At 36.9% G+C, this 19,407-nt stretch overlaps 2 protein-coding genes across 6 annotated transcripts; one reads left to right on the top strand and one right to left on the bottom strand.

The window, feature by feature from the left end:
* Positions 1-2,041: 2,041 nt before the first annotated feature.
* LOC108992293 (ribosome-binding factor PSRP1, chloroplastic) lies at positions 2,042-12,872 on the top strand. Of its 2 annotated transcripts, none has more exons than XM_018966818.2 (5): positions 2,042-2,527; positions 3,295-3,438; positions 3,519-3,782; positions 12,162-12,270; positions 12,386-12,872. In XM_018966818.2, the coding sequence occupies exons 1-5, from the start codon at positions 2,204-2,206 to the stop codon at positions 12,514-12,516; spliced, it is 972 nt and encodes a 323-aa protein (XP_018822363.1). In that variant the 5' UTR covers positions 2,042-2,203; the 3' UTR covers positions 12,517-12,872. The 2 variants fall into 2 exon arrangements, with proteins under 2 accessions (XP_018822363.1, XP_018822364.1); XM_018966819.2 differs by having other exon boundaries at positions 2,071-2,527; positions 3,316-3,438.
* Positions 12,873-14,063: 1,191 nt separating this feature from the next.
* LOC108992284 (subtilisin-like protease SBT3.8) lies at positions 14,064-18,878 on the bottom strand. 4 transcript variants are annotated; one of them, XM_018966801.2, is made up of 10 exons: positions 18,612-18,878; positions 18,419-18,510; positions 18,209-18,325; positions 17,054-17,205; positions 16,260-16,936; positions 16,064-16,143; positions 15,547-15,795; positions 15,344-15,458; positions 14,896-15,085; positions 14,064-14,784 (listed from the first exon to the last, which is right to left on the bottom strand). In XM_018966801.2, exons 1-10 carry the CDS (start codon positions 18,726-18,728, stop codon positions 14,228-14,230), a joined length of 2,346 nt encoding a protein of 781 aa, XP_018822346.1. In that variant the 5' UTR covers positions 18,729-18,878; the 3' UTR covers positions 14,064-14,227. The 4 variants fall into 4 exon arrangements, with proteins under 4 accessions (XP_018822346.1, XP_035540770.1, XP_018822345.1 ...); XM_035684877.1 differs by lacking the exons at positions 17,054-17,205; positions 18,209-18,325; positions 18,419-18,510; positions 18,612-18,878 and having other exon boundaries at positions 16,260-16,375; positions 16,509-16,594; XM_018966800.2 differs by lacking the exons at positions 16,064-16,143; positions 16,260-16,936; positions 17,054-17,205; ... (1 more) ...; positions 18,419-18,510; positions 18,612-18,878 and having other exon boundaries at positions 15,344-15,448; positions 15,547-15,631.
* Positions 18,879-19,407: the final 529 nt, after the last annotated feature.

Raw genomic sequence — 19,407 nt, 5'->3', positions numbered from 1 at the left:
AATAGAGGCCTGCTCTTGGAAGATTCACGGCCCGACTGCTTAGAAGCGGTTTTGTAGAATAAAATTCATGAAACAAGCTATGAAGTGGCCTATGGGCCCTATTGTCATTGTCAGATTGGCTGGCTCTTGTAAGCTGAAGTGTAATAGCTAATTTTAATCACCTCAAATGAAGATTTGGCCAATATTATTGAAGAATACGATTGTTCTTTGTCTTTGATGTCCCATCCTCGGAAGAACTTAGCAGCATATGGCCTCGTTCCATGTACTCATAATTGTTTTGAAAAAAAAACGATAGCAGTTGGTTTTTAGAGCACTGGCATTGGACAATTAAGTCTTAAATATAGCTTACTTAAATGAGATGCATTGGATTAGCTAAAATCTTTTAAATGAAACTTTGAGCTACAGTAAATACAAAGGAAAATCCAAATTTAGCTAGTCATTGTTCACAGATCAAACCCATATTTAATTTCCAAACTTTTGATTGTTTGCATTCTAATGTTAAATCTAATCATATATTAATTAATAATTTAATAATTTCTAAATTATTAATTAACATCATATGCTTAGTATAGTGGCAAAATATGAAAAATAAAAATAAAAAAATTATTATTAAGAAAATAATATTATATTATGATTTTGGCTTATTTTTACCTAGTCCAATGTGAGGTTATATTTGAATGGCTTTGGCTTTTAGTCAAAACCTCTAGTTTTAGCCAAATTTTGGCTTTGGCTTTGGCTAGGCCAATGCTAATGCTCTTGGACTTAGAAATGATTAAAATATTTTCTGTTAAGTAAACAATAATGTGAACCATTATTATTATTCAATGTGTCGGTTTGGTTATCAAGATCCAAATGAAAATGTGTCATGCTGATTTGAACGAATGTATATCTCTTGGGGATAGAAATCTTAATCGCTTGGCCACCAAATGAGTTGTGCTTTTTAGTAAATTAGAAACATTTTTAATGTATTCTCTATAATTTGAAAAGTTGTGACTTCTCATAAGTGCTCTTGCATTTTAGCTGTGACTTTCCAAAAGTATCATTTCATTTTATATTAGTTGTGACTTTTCACAAGTATTATTTCGTTTTAGTTATGACTTTTTACAAGTATATTTTCATTTTATATTAGTTGTAACTTTTCACAAATGTATTTTCATTCTCTATAACTAGGAAAACCCCACTCACGAATTTAGATACTCCAAATTCTCTACAAAATTAGATAAACACTTTCTCATTCATTTTGTGTTTATTTTTTTTTTAACTTTGATTATTTTATATCGGATTCTAGAATCTTCTTATGTGTGTACTGAAAAATAGATTAACTAGAACTGACAACTTTATATTTTGAGAATAAATTGTCAAGAAGTCTAGTACATGTTAAGATTTGAAGGAGGTAGAATCTACTCTAAGGAAATCATTAATCACAACGTGTTTCAATATCGAGTTCTCTCTTTCTAATTTGTTCTTATTATTTTACTTATTCTAGTTTACAAAGCGTTTGTACATATATATCTTATCATCCATATTCTTCCAATAGGCTACCTGAAAGGTGTGCAGCGTAAGGTTAAAATACTCTAGCCATAAAGAGATTACGTAAAAATAATTTCACAAATTGATATGGCTTGATGTGATTTGTTAGATTATAAAATTATTTTTATTGTAAAATTGATCTAACAGATTAGATGAAACTATGCCACTTTGTATGATTATTTTTATATAATTTTTTTATAGATGTAACAAAATTCCTTCCTAAAACCAAACTCTAAAAACAATTACCTTAGGAGCCCTCTCATGAAACTATTATATATTTAAATCAATGTGTAAAGTATACCAATCACATAAATTAAATAATAAAATTTAATTAATAAAATTTAAATTTTAAAATTTATTTTTTAAATCAAATTATAACGACTTGAAATAGATTTTTTTGATTACACGTGCATTGCATTTATGATGTTCCTCGTTGATTTCTCTATTCGATTTTTTTTTTCCTGAATTATCGTTATCATGAGAGCACAGCTGCGCAAGGTGCCGGTAATGGGAGTTATTGAACCGGATAAGGTGACGGCGACACAATCGATATCCACTTCTATTTCCATCCCTTGGGAAAAACCTCTCAAAAGCCCACCCTTTCCCCTTTCCTTTACACGCTCTCTCACATTGTCTCCCATTTTCCCCCCACCCAAACACTCCCCCAAGGTCAATGGCTAGTCTACTATACTCCTTGCAACCTACTCTTCACCAGTTCCATATCTCTCCTTCCTCATCATCACCATCATCATCGTCTTCGTTTTGTTCTTCTTCGGCCACAGTCTCTCTCTTCAGCTCCACCACCTTACCCACCAAACTCCCAAATCCACTGGCCCTCACACTTTCCTCTTATAAATCCAGTTTTTTGAAGAATCTCAAACCCGTTTCGCTAACACCCAGAACAAACCATGGCAATGGCAGTTCGCTCTCTATACGGATGTCGTGGGGCGGCCCGCTATCTTCCGTGAAATTGATCATTCAGGGAAAAAACTTGGAGGTATTTACACTAAGCCTTCTCTGGATAGCTCATAAAACTTATAATGACTGACCCTTTTGTTGGCTGCTGAGAAGAATTATACTCGGCCTTGGCGCTAGACCCGAACACAGTAGCCTTTTCTTTGTTCCCCAAGACAATAAAAAAAGCTCAATTTTGCAATTAAAATTCAATCATGTCGAACCGAAGGAGATGCCAAAGTTGATCGTTAAAGTTCTCCATTGCACGGTCTCTGGTAGTCTTTTTTATTTAAACAAAATTTTAGTCTCTCGCAGTCGCTTTCATTGTTTCTGTCGTATTGAGTGAATTTAAGTACTTAGTATTAGGCATTTAGGACTCATTTGGATGGAGCCTTCTAAAGAGACCGACTTAGATTTCAGTTTTAGGCTTAAATAGCTTACCTAAAGTGTAATAGGTACAAATATTTTTCATGAATTGGTTTAATCCTTATCGATGTGGGTTTGAAATATTTGGTGTAAGATGGAATCTTGAATTCGTAAGGCACGTGATTTTTTTGGATAAAAATCCAAAATCTCTCATGTTTTAGTAGACCTCATATCTCGTAATTTATAATTGCAGCTGCTTGTGAAATCCCTAGATGTAAATCCTAAAACCCAAATGCAACCTTATTGATATATCCATGACTTTCAGTAAATGCATTATGAACCAACCAAACGGTTTTAATTCTCACTGTTTTGTATTATTGCTCGGTTGCTTATTATTCCATAAGTGCGTGTTTGATGTGAGAAAATATTTGTTGCTGAATATAGTTAACTGATACTGTCAAGAAGCATGTGGAAGAGAAGGTGGGCAAGGCAGTGGCTAAGCACAGTCATTTGGTTAGGGAGGTGGATGTCAGGTTGTCAGTTCGGGGTGGAGAGTTTGGGAAAGGCCCAAGAATTCGGCGGTGTGAGGTAGTGCTGCTTACATTTTCATCTCAGGGTTTGTATTGTTGGGTTATAAGGGTTATTGTAATGAGGACCTCTTTTTGTAGGTTACGTTGTATGCAAAGAAGCATGGAGTGATTCGTGCTGAGGAAGATGCTGAGACAGTCTATGGCAGTATAGATTTGGTCTCATCAATAATACAACGGAAGTTGAGGAAGATTAAAGAGAAAGAGTCGGACCATGGGCGGCACATGAAGGGGTTTGACAGATTGAAAGTTAGGGAGCCCATGGTACAAGCAGTGGAGGAAAAGGCAGAAGAAAATGAGGAAGATGCACTCCCTCAAGAGGAGGATGAACAAATCATTAATGAGGTTGGTAATTGACTATTCTTTTTTGCCTACGATATTAACCTAATAAATCAGCCCCATGAGAGAATGGTGATGAATATTTTATTTTGCTTGCTTTGCCTCATATTGCATACTCTAGTTTTGATATATGGCAGAAATTTTCATTACTATCATTGAAGAGGTTTTTATCTTATTGAAAAGAGGTCTTTGTTCCCAAATCCTAATCTTTATTTTCCAGGGTCATATTCTATATTCCCATTTTAAAATCAGTGTAGCAGTCTTAGATCTGCATTGTGCATTCTGTGTTGAGGAAAGTTTGCCTCCAGATCATTAGATGTGAAGATTAGAAACTTTTGGTTCTTGCTTTCTCAAACATTAGACAGCATTTAAGATATGTAGATGCATGCTACCCATTTTCAAATGAGAAATGTTTAGTCTACAAAGAACTCTTACAAAAAATAAGCTTACAAATTGATGTGGCTTGATATGGTATGTTAGATTGTAGAGTTCTTTTTATAATATAGTAGATTTGACGTATCACATTATCACACATCGGTAAACTTCTTTTGTAAGATCTCTTTGTAAACCTAGAACTTCTCTTTTGAAATTTGGAGAAAAGCATGTGCTGGAAACTGTTTCATATTTCTGGAAAGTGTATCTTAGAGTTTTTCAGAGGTTGTCATCTATCTTGAAAAATAGCCTAGAAAATTTCCATTTGCATTTTCCCATTTCTACAAGAAAGATGAGAGAGGGGGGAACAACATATTTCATCTCTCTCTCTCTCTCTCTCTCCCTCTCCCTCTCCCTCTCTCTCCGATGAATTATTCTGGGGCTCCTCGTTGGTAATTATCCATTTCTTTTTAACATCCTAGTATAGGAATGGGGAAGAAGGAACTTATCAAAAAAAAGGAATGGGGAAGAAGGTTCTAATCAATTCAAAGGTCTTTGAGTTTTCAAAGGAGGGCAATGATTGTTTGTGTATTACCGAGAAGAGCAGGAAGGTGTTGAAAAGCATTATTGTGGGAAGCGGTTTTGAGGGCTGGGTGGGGAAAGCAGTGATGGATTGTTTTCTAACTGGGGACAAGAGGAATTATTATAAAACAATTAGAGATGGTAGTAGATTGTATTTGGTGCAACGATGTTGTAATTACTATGGCAAATACTTGGTGTTGTCAGATTATGGTAGAGGACAAAGAAGTAGTTTTATTGTCATTTTGGAAGGAATAGAAGGGAGGGAATGGAAGAGCTTTGTTGATGCTCTTAGTTAAATGGCAACCTCTGTTTTCGACAGCAGAAACTGGGTGTCCTCTTTGCATGTTGGTAGGGGATATGATATGCTCAAGGCACCTCAACATCAATGGGATGGACACTTAAGAGTACAAGGGAGGTTGTATAAGGAGGCTTTGGAAAGTCTGGCAATGGGCTCAGTGTCTCATACATGCAGGGTCGAGAGTGGTATACCAGCCTGGAGAGAAGGTTCCGGTGTTATCAAGTCAGGGGTGTTTCCAAGAGAACATCATGAGCTCTACCAAAATTCATATCGAGGGCCAATCAGAAGGGAGTTGGGGCTACAGTAGGTGGCTGGTTTGGTGGAGGCTTGTCAGTAGGTGGCATGCCTAACACTATTTTGAAAATGAAGGACCAACTTTTAGCGTTAAAAGAGATGGTGGAGGGGCCAATCAAACAGGTGGGTGAAGGGATGGGCTTGGAGTGGAATAAAGAGAAGGTTGGATCTAGTGGGCTTCGAATGGGCTGCTCTATTTGTAAAACTGGCCGGCTTATAATCACTAATAAGGGTAAAACTAAAATTGGGTTCGACCAGTGTTCGACCCGACCTACGCATGCTTGGTGGGCCAAGAACCCAGAAATGAGTTTAGGCTCTAGGTCTTCCCATTGCGCCAACGGTCGGTTATCCTCCAGGGGTGTCACTGACTTATTCGCCGGTAGCAGGCTGTCCCCCCATCGATGTCCCTCCAACGATAGTATCGTCGGTGAGCGAGAACAAGGGCAATTACGTAACGGGCTCAACTTCGGTTTCTCTCCCCAGGATGATGGAAGCCCTGTCCCCCCCACCGGGATGGCACAAATAGGTTCGCTAGTTACTGACGATTTCTCTGACGCCACTTAGATGGAAGTATTGCCAACGAGTGAAAATATGGGTGTATTCGACGCTAACTCAGACTCGGTTTCTGCACATTGACGGCGAGACTCCCCCCCCGGAAAAAAGAAAAAAGAAAAAAAGGGTGTCATAGACTTTTCGTCGGAGGCTAGAGGCTATAGATTCCTTTACCGTCATCCCTCTGATGAAGGAGATTGGTTTCCACACTCTTACCAACGACGATTCCTTGCCATCTTACCCCTTCAGTTAGTGATATCTATAAGTGGAGGTCATTCTTCTTTGATGGATCGAGGGATTTGATCCGGTTGCAAGAAGTGGAGGTAGATCAGTTGGAGACAAACTTAGTGGGTGGAGAGCTTGTGAGTAGTCCTTCGGAGGAGGGATCCATATATCAGGAGTATCCTATTGAGATAGCTAATGTACGGCCAGAGTTAGAAGGGCAAAGGGCGTTGTGGGGGTCAAGTAATTTGGATGGTAGGGAAGGTGGGGATGATCCTGTCCCTCTTTGTACTCTACCCCCTTGCGAGGGTTTGGAGATCAATTCAAGGCACTTCTTACAACATTTGAGGCAGGTCACTACCACCATGATATGGGATCTAAAAGGAACAAAGAATTTAGAAGGTTTTCTTGGTCTATCAATTACGATGGAAAGGAGGGAAGTCCAAGCCATGGTAGGAACAAGGGAGACTTGTAGCTGTTGATAAATGAAGCCCAAACTCATTATTTGAAATGTTAGGGGATTGAATGAGATAGATAAGCGCATCCGAATAAAAAATTTGTCTCAACAATGGAAGGTAGACATCATTTGTTTGCTGGAGACTAAATTGAAGTTTATTACGAGAAGCATTATCCAGAGTATTTGGGGTTGTCAGTACGTAGGCTGGTCCTTCCTGTGGAGTCTTAGTAATTTGGGATAAAAGGGTGGTGGAGAATCTCGATGAGTTTGTAGAGGAATACTCGGTGGCACGTTCGTTTAAAAATTCTGAAGATGGTTTTTGTGGGCCTTTGTTGGGTTTTATGGTCCTAATTTGGATAGCGAGAGAAAGTTTTTTTGGGAAGAGCTTGCCGGGTTGAGCACTTGGTGGGATGTTCCGTAGTGCATTGGTGGGGATTTCAATGTGACAAGGTTCCTGAGCGAGAGATCGGGGACGGGATGTCAAAACCATGCTATGGTTGAATTTTCTGATTTCATATTTGAGATGGATCTTATGGATATTCCTCTTGTTGGAGGTACATTCACATGGTCTAACAATCATGCTTGGTCTAGATTGGATAGATTTCTTATATCATGCATTTTCTAGATGTATGCCAAAAAAGACTACCACGGATATGTTCAGATCACTTACCTATATTGTTGGATTGCGGAGGGATCCAAGGAGGGCGAAGGTACTTTAAATTTGAGAACATGTGGTTACAAGCTTATGGTTTGTGAAGTTGATTAGACAATGGTGGCGTTCATATTAGATACAGGGCACCTTGAACTAGGGCTGAGCAAAAATCCGACAATCCGACAATCCGACTCCGAATCCGACTCCGCTCTGGGTCCGCTTCGACTCCGACGAGTCGGAGTCGGAGTTTTTTCCCTATTGGAAATCGGAGTCGGAGTCATTGAAGAACCGACTCTGACTCCGACTCCGACTCCGCTCCGATCCACCTCCGACTTGGTCCTCCGACTCCGCCTCCGATTTTATACATATTTTATAAAAATATTTGTTTTTCTATATATTAATCATTTAAAGTTTATACAACTATATCTTATATAGTTAGTTAAACTCAATAATATACTAATTAAATAATATATTTATACTATAATATATAGACTAAATTGACTAATAAATAATAATAGTTTAGTATATGACTATATTTAAATATCATATTATTACAAATTTACAATATTATTACCATGTTACATGTAAGTTGTAACACTAAATTACTAATGTATACATATAAGAACATCTAATACTAATGTATATATAATATACTATAAATACTAAGATGCATAATAACATCAACATGTAATACTAATGGATTAACACTAATCTATAAATTTAGAATAACATATAATAGTAATGTATAATAACTAAAGTATTATTCATATAAATTTTATATAATAATATCATGTATTAATTATATTTTTTGACTTAATAAATTCTCAACATATTCCTTTTGATAAATATATTAGTAATACTAATATACATTAGTATATTAATTAGATTTATGTTCTAATACTAATACTATTAATACTCCACTTTAAGTCTATATATAAATTACTATATAAGTCACTATAGTATTAATTACTAATACTATATTACTATATGATACTATTAACTATAGTGATATACTAGTATTAATATACTAATACTATCAGTGATATAGTTAGTATAGTGATTTATACTAATAGTATTATATAGTTATACTAAATTAAAATCACTATAGCAAATACTAATACTCATATAGACTATAATTATAACTTATAGTATTATACCTATGCTAAATTACTATAACTTATACTAATATAGTTACACTAAATCACTATAACTAATACTAATATTTATACTAATACTATTATAGACAATAGTTATAACTTATAGTATTATACCTATACTAAATCACTATAACTTATACTAGTATAGTTATGCTAAATCACTATAACTAATACTAATGTAGTTATACTAATCATTATAACTATATATAGTATTAATATCACTATTAGTATAATATATAATATTAATAATAACTAATACTAATATAACTATTAGTATAACTAATATCACTACTAGTATAACTAATACTAATACTAATACTATTAGTGTATTACTAATATTTATATATATTAATATATATATCAAGTATAAGAGATTAGAGATTTAATATATATATTATATTAAATCACTAACATACTAATAGTATGATACTATAGTATTAGTAATTATACTATAAGATATAGTAATAGACTAATAGTATAATATATTAATACTATATTATATATAAAATAGTAATACTATTTTTTGAATCTTCATTTCATATACAGTGCCTTTTTTTTAATCTTCATTTTGTATACAGTGTCTTTGTTTATTGTAGTGATTAGTTGGATGTAGATATGAAATCATGGATGATGGGAGTACATGTAAAAATAAGACTTTCCTTTTATTTTTAATTTTTGAATGTATGTTAGTATGTTGTTTTATTTAGTTGTTTTTTTATTATAATCAAAAGTTTAATAAATTTGGATTGTAATTTTGAGAAAATTGAAATTTGAAAGCCCACAATTTTTTTTTTTAAAAGTGGGTCAAATATGAAGTTAAAAAAAAATTAAAAAAAAAATCAACCTCCGACTCCGAAACTGTCGGTGCTCAGCCCTACCTTGAACTTTATTTTGGTAGGTAAATTGAAAGCTTTGAAGGACTTGAAGTCTTGGAATGAATAGGTATTTGGCAATGTAGAATTCTAGAAGAAGACATTATTATAATAGTTACAAGGTTTGGAGGGTGTAGAAGTAGAGAGCATGCATTCGAGGGAGAACACCCGCAAAAGCCAAGTCATCTCAGAACTAGAAAGGGGGACTCTAGTGGAGGAAATTTCTTGGAGTCAAAAGCCAAGGGCCTTGTGGCTAAGGGAAGGGGATAAATGTTTGAAGTTTTTTCATCGGGTAGCCGACTCACATAGAGACCCTGACCATAGATGGCCTTGTTTCCTCAGACCAATTAGTGATCAAGGATCACATTGCTGGACATTTCGAAGAGTTGCTTTCTGAACCATTTGATTGGAGGCCTAGACTAGATGGTCTATCTTTTGAGGCAATTGATTTGACAAGTATGGTTTGGCTTGAGAGACCTTTCGAAGAGGAAGAGGTACAACAAGTAGTTAGAAAAATGAATGGAGACAAAACTCCAGGTCTTGATGGTTCTACCATGACATTTTTTCAGACTTGTTGGGAGGTGGTGAAAGAGGATGTCATGAAGGTTTTTCATGAATTTTTCACTTTTGGGAAGTTTGAGAAGAGTTTTAATTCTACATTCATTGCACTTGTTCCCAAAAAGGTTGGTGCAATGGAGGTGAAGGATTTCCATTCTATTAGTCTTGTAAGCTAATAGGATGAGCTTAGTCATGGATGGAATCATATCTAAGTCTCAAAATGCATTTGTAAGGGGAAGACAAATATTGGATTTGGTCCTTTTTGCTGAGGAATGCTTGGACAGCAGCAGGATTAAGTCAGGATTTCCGGGTATTTTGTGTAAATTAGACATGGAGAAGGTTTTTGATCATGTTAATTGGGAATTCCTATTTTACTTGTTGAGGAGATGTGGTTTTGGGGAGAGATGGAGGTTGTGGATGAGGCATTGTGTGTCAACGATTCAATTCTCGGTCTTGGTGAATGGTGACCCTGTGGGATTCTTCAACAGCTCGCGGGGGTTGCGACAAGGCGATCCATCACCCCTTTTATTTGTTATTGTCATGGAGGCTCTTAGAAGAATGTTGTTGGCTTCCGTTGAGGGTGGTTTTTTCTCAGGTTACTCTGTGGGGGATACGGCTCTACCATTATTTTGCATCTTTTGTTTGCAGATGATACACTGCTATTTTGTGAGGCAGACCAAGGTCATATCCAATCTTTAAGGGCTATCTTGCTTTGTTTTGAAGCTGTCTCTGGTTTAAAAGTAAATCTTTCTAAATCTGAGCTGGTTGTTGTGGGGAATGTTCGCAACGTAAGGGGTCTGGCTAGCTTATTGGGTTGTGTGGTTTCTTAGCTACCTATGAAGTATCTTGGCCTTCTGCTGGGAGCATCATTCAAAGCCAAAGATTATTTGGGATGAGGTGTTAGAGAAGGTAGAGCGAAGGCTGGCTGGGTGTAAAGGTTGTATTTGTCTAAAGAAGGTCGGAATAAAGAGCACACTTTCAAACCTTCCCACATATTTCTTATCATTATTTTCTCTCCCAGCTAGTGTTGCCTTAAGGATTGAGAAGTTCCAATGAAATTTTTTGTGGAGTGGACTCGGCAAGGAGTTTAAGTTTCATTTAGTTGGTTAGGACAAAGTGTGCTCTCCAATGAGGGGTGGCGGGTTGGGGGTTCGCAATTTGAGGGTATTCAACAAGGCTCTCTTAGGGAAATGGCTGTGGAGATATACTTATGAGAGGGAAGCATTATGGAAGGTGGTGATTGATACTAAGTATGGGAGTATAAGGGGGGGTTGGCACTAATGAAGTTAGGGGGGCATATGGAGTGGGATTATGGAAACATATCCGGAAAGGTTGGGGGTACTTCTCTAGCCACACTAAGTTGAGTATGGGGGATCTGATGATGCATACAGTGGTGGATAAGTTGTGTTTGGTCTCCTAGTAAAGGAAAATTTTATGTACACTCTTTCTATGAGGTTCTCACTACTCAAGCTAGTAATCACTTTCCTTGGAGGATTAAAGCGCATCTTAAGGCTGCTTTTTTTGTTCTGCATCCTTAGGGAAGATCCTAACCATTGACAACCTAAGGAAACGTGGGTTTATCCTTATTGATTGGTGTTGTATGTGCAAAAATAGTGGCGAAATAGTGGATCATTTACTTCTACATTGTGAGTTTGCAAAGGCATCATGGAATTACTTTTTCAGCAAAATGGGATTAGTAGGGTTATGCCGAGGAGGGTGGTTGACCTATTAGCTAGCTGGAGAGGGATCAAGGGGATACCCCAAATTGCAGGTGTGTGGAAGATGACTCCCATTTGTCTACTTTGGTGCATTTAGAGGGAAAGGAATGACCGAAATTTTGAGGATCGAAACTGTTGATTTTTTCTGGAAGACTTTATTTATGTGGGCCATTGTTATAGACTTTAATGGTCTCAACTTTCATGATTTCCTTGTATCCATTTCTAGTTTTTAACTAGGTGTAATCACATGTATACATCATGTGTACTTGGGCTATGCCTACTTCAATATCAATAAAATATCTTCTTGCTTATAAAAAACAACGGATTTCAGTTTCCTTTCCAGTTGTATTTCAAAGAATTGAAACCAAATTGAACTAAACAGCTGGCTCAACATTCTTAATTTCCTACATGTTTACCCAATTTTTTTACTTGAACTTGAATAGTATAATCATTAATTTGTGGGGAATTTCATCATTCCTTTCTTTAGAAACTAATTTGATCCCATTAAGATCTGAGTGCCAATGGAATTATGTAATCATTTACAAAAAGTTTTATGTCGTGTGCTGATAATCAGGTCATTTAACTACTCGACATGTTTTTTTTTTCCCTTTCAAGTGCACATTTACTCACTCTGTGTAGCTTTTCTTTCAGATTGTCCGCACAAAGTACTTTGACATGCCACCTTTGACTGTCTCTGAAGCAATTGAGCAGCTGGAAAATATTGATCACGACTTCTATGGTTTCAGAAATGAAGAAACTGGTACGAAGTTTATGGTTTAATTGTCCTTTCTGTTATTTTTTTTTAACTGTTTTCTTTTTTCAGCATGAAGTTATCAAAATCATTCAGGGGTTTACTTTCTTTGCCTTTGCACCAGGTGAAATTAATATCATATACAAAAGAAAAGTTGGAGGATATGGTCTTATTATACCTAAAGAAAATTTTGAAGCAGAGAAACTAGAACCTATGGTGGTAAAACCAGATAGGGAGTCCTCCTTGGCGGACTAAATGTGCCTAGCAATGGAAGATTGATCACTTCCTGTGATAATTTATCTTGCTGTATCTTCAAACTGTGGCAACAATCTATTTTGAGGCCAAGGCATGTTGAGAATCCAAGATGTTCCAGATTTAGAGTTTGGCCGACGAAGAGAAAAATTTTGCGATGCATGAACATGTTTATGAAGGCGATTAGTTATACTAAGATGAGATGCACCATGTGGTTTCAAACACAGCAACTACATTTAACTGCTTCTAATTACAATCTGTATATGAATGAATTAGCCCAGAATCTTTACTTTTTTTTCTCTGTTTTTATTGGGGGGAGGCGGGTTGGGTCTAATGAGGCTTGTACATTTTAACTCTCTTTTCACTTCACACGCTTTCTCATTACCATGCTGTGACGGGTAAATGAACTCATATTCCTATTCAGAAGTCATTTCTAGGGTTACCAGCCATTGGTTTGGTAGTAGATAGAGCTGTAAATGAACCAGTCTATTTGATAGCCCGCTCAGTACTCGCCCGGTTAAAGTCGAATCGAACTCGATTTGTGAAAAAAAAAACCCGACTGTGAAAGCAGATATCTGCTCGATTAGTAAATGATGCATACCTGACTAAACTCGACTCGACTAAGACTTGTTAAGGCCTGTTTGTTTATGTCCGAGTCTATTCGTTAGCTCGATTCGATTAAAACTTATTCATATATTGATAAATGTATACATATACCTAATATGTATTAGCTAATAATATAAGCATAACACTTTTATAATTAAATATATAATATGTAACCTAATTATGCCTATATATTGGATGTGCTTCATAGCTATATTTTATAATTTATACAATAATTAGTTGATAAGATTTAATAATTTCATATACTAATATGTGAGAATCATATATGAAATACATATATGCTATCATGTTATGTATATGTATTAATAATTTATATAGACATAATATATTGTTATTATGGATAAATATCAACTAACTACATATTAATTATTTATAAATTTTTCAAATTTTATAATTTAATGGAGGTTTTACTTGTAAGTTGTATAAATTCAATATTAGATTTTTTATTTATCTAATTTATTAGTTATTAAATCTTATTCAAAAAGTTAAAAAAATAAATAACTCGAGTCGAGCTCAAGTTGAAAGTTTAGCTTACCGAATCGAGTTTTAACAAAGGTTAAATAAAACTTTCGAGTTTAGGCTCAAGCTCAAGTTTTTTGAGTCAAGCGGAGCTCGACAAGCCAAAGACTGACTGAGCTTGGCTCAATTGGATTAAAACCCTAGTAGCAAATTATCCAACTAGATTTTTCAGATTGAAAGGCTTCTATTGCTCTCATAACTCGAATTGTCAGAGTCTGTTGGTGTTAAAAACAATGAAAAACAGAGAAGTAAAACAGGATAATATTCCTGAGAAACCTCAACCCAATTGTTCACCGATTGATTCTATGGTTTTGCTCTTCATCTTCCATTGAACACGTTTATATAAGCTTACATCGAGACTTACAAACTTCATTAAAAACAGAAATATAACTTCCAACACAAGCTAATAATAGGAAAGCTTAAAATAGTAAAACATAAATAGGAATATGAAGAGTTCCTAGGAAATAAACATCACAATAACTTATCTTCAATAGTCTAGCACCCCTTTTATGGTAAGTTTACAATAATTATTGAGCATGCTTGCCTGTTTAGATCATAAACTTCCCATCAATCAAGATTCTATTATCTCAGTCCTCACAGATATTGGACTTCTTACAGAATGCACTCCATCACTCCAAGTCAAGCTTCCGAAAGAGTATCCTGTGGTCACTTTATGAGAAGAGGAAACTGTGACAGTGAAGGAGATGGCCTTGATAATAGAGTTGAAGATCAATATATCAGGTTTTACTGCTATAGATATGCCAAGTGGAGGCTCAACAAGGGCCACATATCTGGAGTAAACAGCGCCAACATTCGTAACAGTTCTGGTAATAGTTGTTGAGTTTCTAAGAGTTGGGATGGTTATAGAAGGGAAGTTTAAGTTCAGGATAGAGGGCTGCTTCATGGGACAGAATGCGGGATTACCTGTAACCTGGGAAATGTCAGAGTTTTTATAGCCCATGGCGCAGAGGTATTGAATGTAATCTGCTGTCCCCATGTCATAGACAAGGCCAGGATCTGCTGCCCTATTCCCATTAACAATTCCACCTCCATAATCAAATGCATCTGCAAGTTTCATTGGCTCCCCTTCCGCATATATTGGTTCCCCGTATGGATCAGTGGTCCATGCTGTAGATTATGATAACATACAAGTTTAGACGCATTCTGAACCATGAACGCATCAAAAGAATAAGTAGGCAAATAAGTTCTTTCTAGTGGAATGGAAATGGTATAGAGTACCTGTAGTAACAATTGCAGATTTAATTATAGCTGGGGACCAATCTGAGTGCAGTGATTTGAGCAAGGCTACAATGCCTGAGACATGGGGAGCTGCCATGGATGTTCCTGAATCGAACTCAAATGCAATTCCTGGACGACTCCTAGGAGGAACTGCTGCTAGTATATTGACGCCTGGGGCTGCTACATCTGGCTGTATCATATAGACAGCAAATGGGAGAACAATGACGTAGAGTTTAGCCACTGGAGAAATCCGACTGGTTTCCACTACTAGCGTGAGTAATAAATGAGGAAGAGAAATGCTTGGTTCATAAACAGATCTCACAAAAATATATTCACAAACTGATGTAGATTGCTATAGCGCATTATATCTGTTTTGCATTAAAAAGAAATTTGCAATCTAGTATGCTACAGTTATGAAATCGTTTTGTGAATCATTTCTAGCAAATACCTTTAGTATTGCTGGGGCCACTGAGCTAGGTCCTCTGGACGAGAAGTATGCCACCCTGGTAGATATAGGTCTGCCAACATGTGTTTTGGAAGGCCTAATCATAACCTGTGGGTTCCTGGCGACAACTATCTCAAGTATGAATTGGATGTCAATGATCTCAACAATATTGATGATTACATCTTTTATAGCGAGGATGGCGTTACCTGGTAGAGCGAATGTAGTTGAGTATCTGCATGCCTATATCATAGCTTACTCGAACACATGGGAAGTTATCGTCGCATGAATACGGGAAACTTTTGGGATTTTCAGCGATAATTAGCCCCAAACAACCAATCTCTTTGACAGACCGTGCAGCATCCCCTACTGCACTTCGATTATCAGAACCTAACGTGAAGCAGAGCACAACATTTCCGGCTGACCAAGTATCATTTGATGAAAGAGACCCACAATAACTGCATCAATACCTTCTTGTACTCAGTTAACAGGAAAAGTGAAGCTGAAAATTACGATAGACAAAGTCATAGGTGAATTAAGGTTTTCTTCAATTTCTGTCTGATAGTCTGATAGTCCTTAATAAGGATATTTTCTGTTTTTTTTTTTCTCTTCTCATCCTTGCAATACTGGCCACGATTAAAAAAAAAAAAGTCTAGTTTACATGGTGCCAAAAATGAAAGATCAAGGTTTCATGGCAGCATTGTGTTCTCTGAAGAATTTATTTACCGAGGAGTATGGAATTCTGAGACTTCAGGGTACAACAGATTGGTGAATCCCGTGCCCTGTCCTGTGAACATTGCTTGACCCTACAATAGAACAAGCGCTCATTTCAACAATGTAACTGAAGTAACTGCACATAAGACATTGGTTTTGGTTATTCTTTGTATTATATGCAGTGCATGATCAGGTGGTGGAGAATTACCATTGTAGTCCAGTTGTTTCCAAGGGAGATGCGCGTAGGGAACGACCGGTCAATAGTGCTTGCTGCAACAGAAATGACCCATGGTGCTGTGTTCTGTATTGTTAGAGCACTTGGGCCTGCATTTCCAGCAGCACATACAACGGTTATCCCATTTTCCGCAGCATGGAAAGCACCAACGGAGATCCCATTATGGGTGGTGTCAATGTCAGAAAACAATGGCAAAGCAAAGCCAAGGGACAGTGATATTACATCTACCCCATCATGTATGGCTTTGTCAAAGGCTTTCAGAATGTCAGCACTCGCACATTTTACTCCATACAGCTTCCAGCAGACTTTATATATAGCCAGTCTAGCCAAGGGTGCACCACCCCTCACTGTTCCAAAACCTAGCCCGTTGTAGCTCACATTGGCCTTGAAGTAGCCACCGGCAGTTGCAGATGTGTGTGTGCCATGTCCAAATGAATCTCTAGGAGATAAGTAGTCCTGGTATTTAGTAATGTTGAATGACTTTCCATACTCAGCGTGGAGTCCCTTGATGAAATAACGAGCTCCAATTAGTTTTCTATTACAGGTCTTCCTTGCATGGAACAGCTCACCTGACTCGCATGCACCCTTCCATCGAGAAGGGATTGGTCCTAGACCTTCATCTCTGAAAACTTCAGATTCTGGCCATATCCCTGTTCATCATTTACAGGAATTCATATGGTGAGATGCATGCATTAGCACAATTGTTCACACACACACACACACTCACACTCATGAGAGAGAGAGAGAGAGAGAGAGAGGAATAGTACCTGTATCGATTACACCAATGATGACGCCATCACCCATTTGGGACTTATGCAGGATATTTTTTGGAGAATATGAATTTAGTTGCAGGTAGTCCCAACTTCTTGTAGTTTGCAACTTATAAAAGCGATTGGGTATGACTTGAACCACGGTAATTCTAAAACCAAAACAAGAAATCAATCTAATCATAATGCTTTAAATCTGAGGTAAGAAGCATATTCATTCGAGATTGTATCATCATGATCACCATCCTATCACACATGGATTCAGAGGTTGCATACCAAAATGATAATTTTTTTTTGGATACGTAAGAGATAAATTTTATTAATATGAATGAAATAGGCATATACCATGTACACAGAAAGTATACAACAGAACACCTAAATACATTCTAAGAGCGATGAACTAAAGACAACAACTCATGAATATTATCCCCAATTAAAACAATAGCAGAAAACCAAAGCAATAAGATATTTAGAAAGAAATTCTTCAGCTCCAGCACTATGCGTTCCTTGTCTTCAAAACAGCGAGCATTCCTTTCCATCCAAATGCACCACATGATACACAACAGAATCATTTTTCAAACTGTTGCCACTCGATGACAGCTTTGCAATTTTCTCTAACAACCCATCAAATCCACCACCCTCATAGGCATTACCCAAGCGACACCAATCCTCCGAAAGATCTCGTCCCACAACACCCTTGTTACGTCACAATGTAGTAAGAGATGATCTACCGGTTCTCCTGCACAAACTAGAGGATGCATGAAGCTCCATTAATATATCTCCGAAGTTTCTCCATCCCTCCCTGTTCCTCCCTTCCGGCACAACAATCAACACTCTCCTCTTATCATGACCAAACTCCGAGAGAGCCAAAATGATAATTACCATGAAACAGGAGGGGAAATGGTTTTTCTGTTAAATGTATAGCTTTTTCTTACATGAGCTTTGTTTGGTCAGGAGTGTTCTTCATATCATATTAGACTTGAAATACCATACATTCAACATTGCAGGGTTATTAGATTTTAGTATGATATCTAGAACCTTTTGGATTCAATACGAGTTCCATGATTTATATGTTTGATGGTAAATTACCATAAATTTTCCCTGTTACCAGTGTGCTTAGCAAGTAACTTATGTCGATGGACCTCATCATAAAACGAATATAAATATAAAAGACCTGAAATTATCTGTGCTTGAGTTCCTGTTAGCTTGGCTGCAAAGCCAGTGAAGCCATGTTTGTAACTGTAGACCATGGCTTCTGCAGATGCTTCTTTGCTGCATAAGCCAATATCAAACAATTGATTTGGACCCAAGCTGTTGTTTCAAAGTCTCTATCCATCAAAACTAATTGAATTTCTCATGGCATACCTTCCAAGTACTCCAGTGAGAATTTCAAGATGGGTTTCCAGAAGAAGCTTCGGATCACGCTGCTGCCCTTTTCCCATATAAACGATGTAAACCTGCAAATACTCACTACCTAAGTCAGTTTAGTTACTAAGGGTGGTCCAGGCATAAGAAGAAAAAGAGAAGGAATGGCATAGGAGACAATAGGAAAACTAACATTTCTGTTGGCTTCTGCAAGAGTGGGGATGGAATGTTGCTCGTATAGAAAAAGAAGAAACATGAAAAGGGACAAGAGGGTTGTGTTGCGGTTCTTACAACGTCGGATTGACTTCATTGTGTGTATGCGTGCATGTGTGTGTGAGAGGGGTGGGAGGGGGGGCTGGTGGATCTGGTTCTCTGAGACAACAAAGAGTCCAGGCTGCACCAAAACAGAGCGAGGAAAAGATGAGGAAAAACACAAGATTCCCGCATCCAATACGTGATGAGTTTTTATGGTCGAGGAAAATGCCACTCTCATCAGTTTTATTTATTTATTTTAATGAGTTTGTTTTTTTAAATGTTTAAAGAGTTTAAAAAAATTTTGAAAAAAAAAAGAAAAAAAATTACACAGTCGGTAGTGGCCACTGTAGCATTATCCTATTTATGATTAATGACTATGTACGCAACCATTAGAATATAAGTGCATGCATGCATGCATGACCCACGTGGTTGAGAATCTGTCCCAAGGCCAAGGTCATATCATTGTCTGTCTGGGGGACTTGTCACGGCAATATTTGGAGCTATTGATACCAAGATTCGTTTCTCTTCAATGATTTTACAGGTGCATTGCATGGATATTGCTATTTGCCTTATCATTATTGAGGTTAACCTGGCCGCCACTTTGATTGAAAGAAGGCAATTGTAACACTTCCATTAAACTGAAGGACTTTAGAAATCTATTCCTTGCCAATGTTGCATATACAACTCTCCAATATAATTTGCTCCATTTTTTTTTTTGCCAATTCAACTGTATT

The sequence above is a fragment of the Juglans regia genome, chromosome 13 (assembly GCF_001411555.2).
Source record: "Juglans regia cultivar Chandler chromosome 13, Walnut 2.0, whole genome shotgun sequence".
NCBI lineage: Eukaryota > Viridiplantae > Streptophyta > Magnoliopsida > Fagales > Juglandaceae > Juglans > Juglans regia.
This window is presented reverse-complemented; position numbering and strand designations above follow the sequence as displayed.

What these genes read in the sequence shown, in the direction of transcription:
- LOC108992293 (XM_018966818.2), top strand. Translation starts at nt 2,204, where the DNA reads ATGGCTAGTCTACTATACTCCTTGCAACCTACTCTTCACCAGTTCCAT. An exon ending in TTCAGGGAAAAAACTTGGAG is followed by an intron (nt 2,528 to 3,294) that starts GTATTTACACTA and finishes TGCTGAATATAG; the next exon opens with TTAACTGATACTGTCAAGAA. An exon ending in ATGAACAAATCATTAATGAG is followed by an intron (nt 3,783 to 12,161) that starts GTTGGTAATTGA and finishes CTTTTCTTTCAG; the next exon opens with ATTGTCCGCACAAAGTACTT.
- LOC108992284 (XM_018966801.2), bottom strand. Translation starts at nt 18,728, where the DNA reads ATGAAGTCAATCCGACGTTGTAAGAACCGCAACACAACCCTCTTGTCC. An exon ending in GAAACAACTGGACTACAATG is followed by an intron (nt 16,144 to 16,259) that starts GTAATTCTCCAC and finishes GTTCTATTGTAG; the next exon opens with GGTCAAGCAATGTTCACAGG. An exon ending in TCAGAATTCCATACTCCTCG is followed by an intron (nt 15,796 to 16,063) that starts GTAAATAAATTC and finishes GTATTGATGCAG; the next exon opens with TTATTGTGGGTCTCTTTCAT.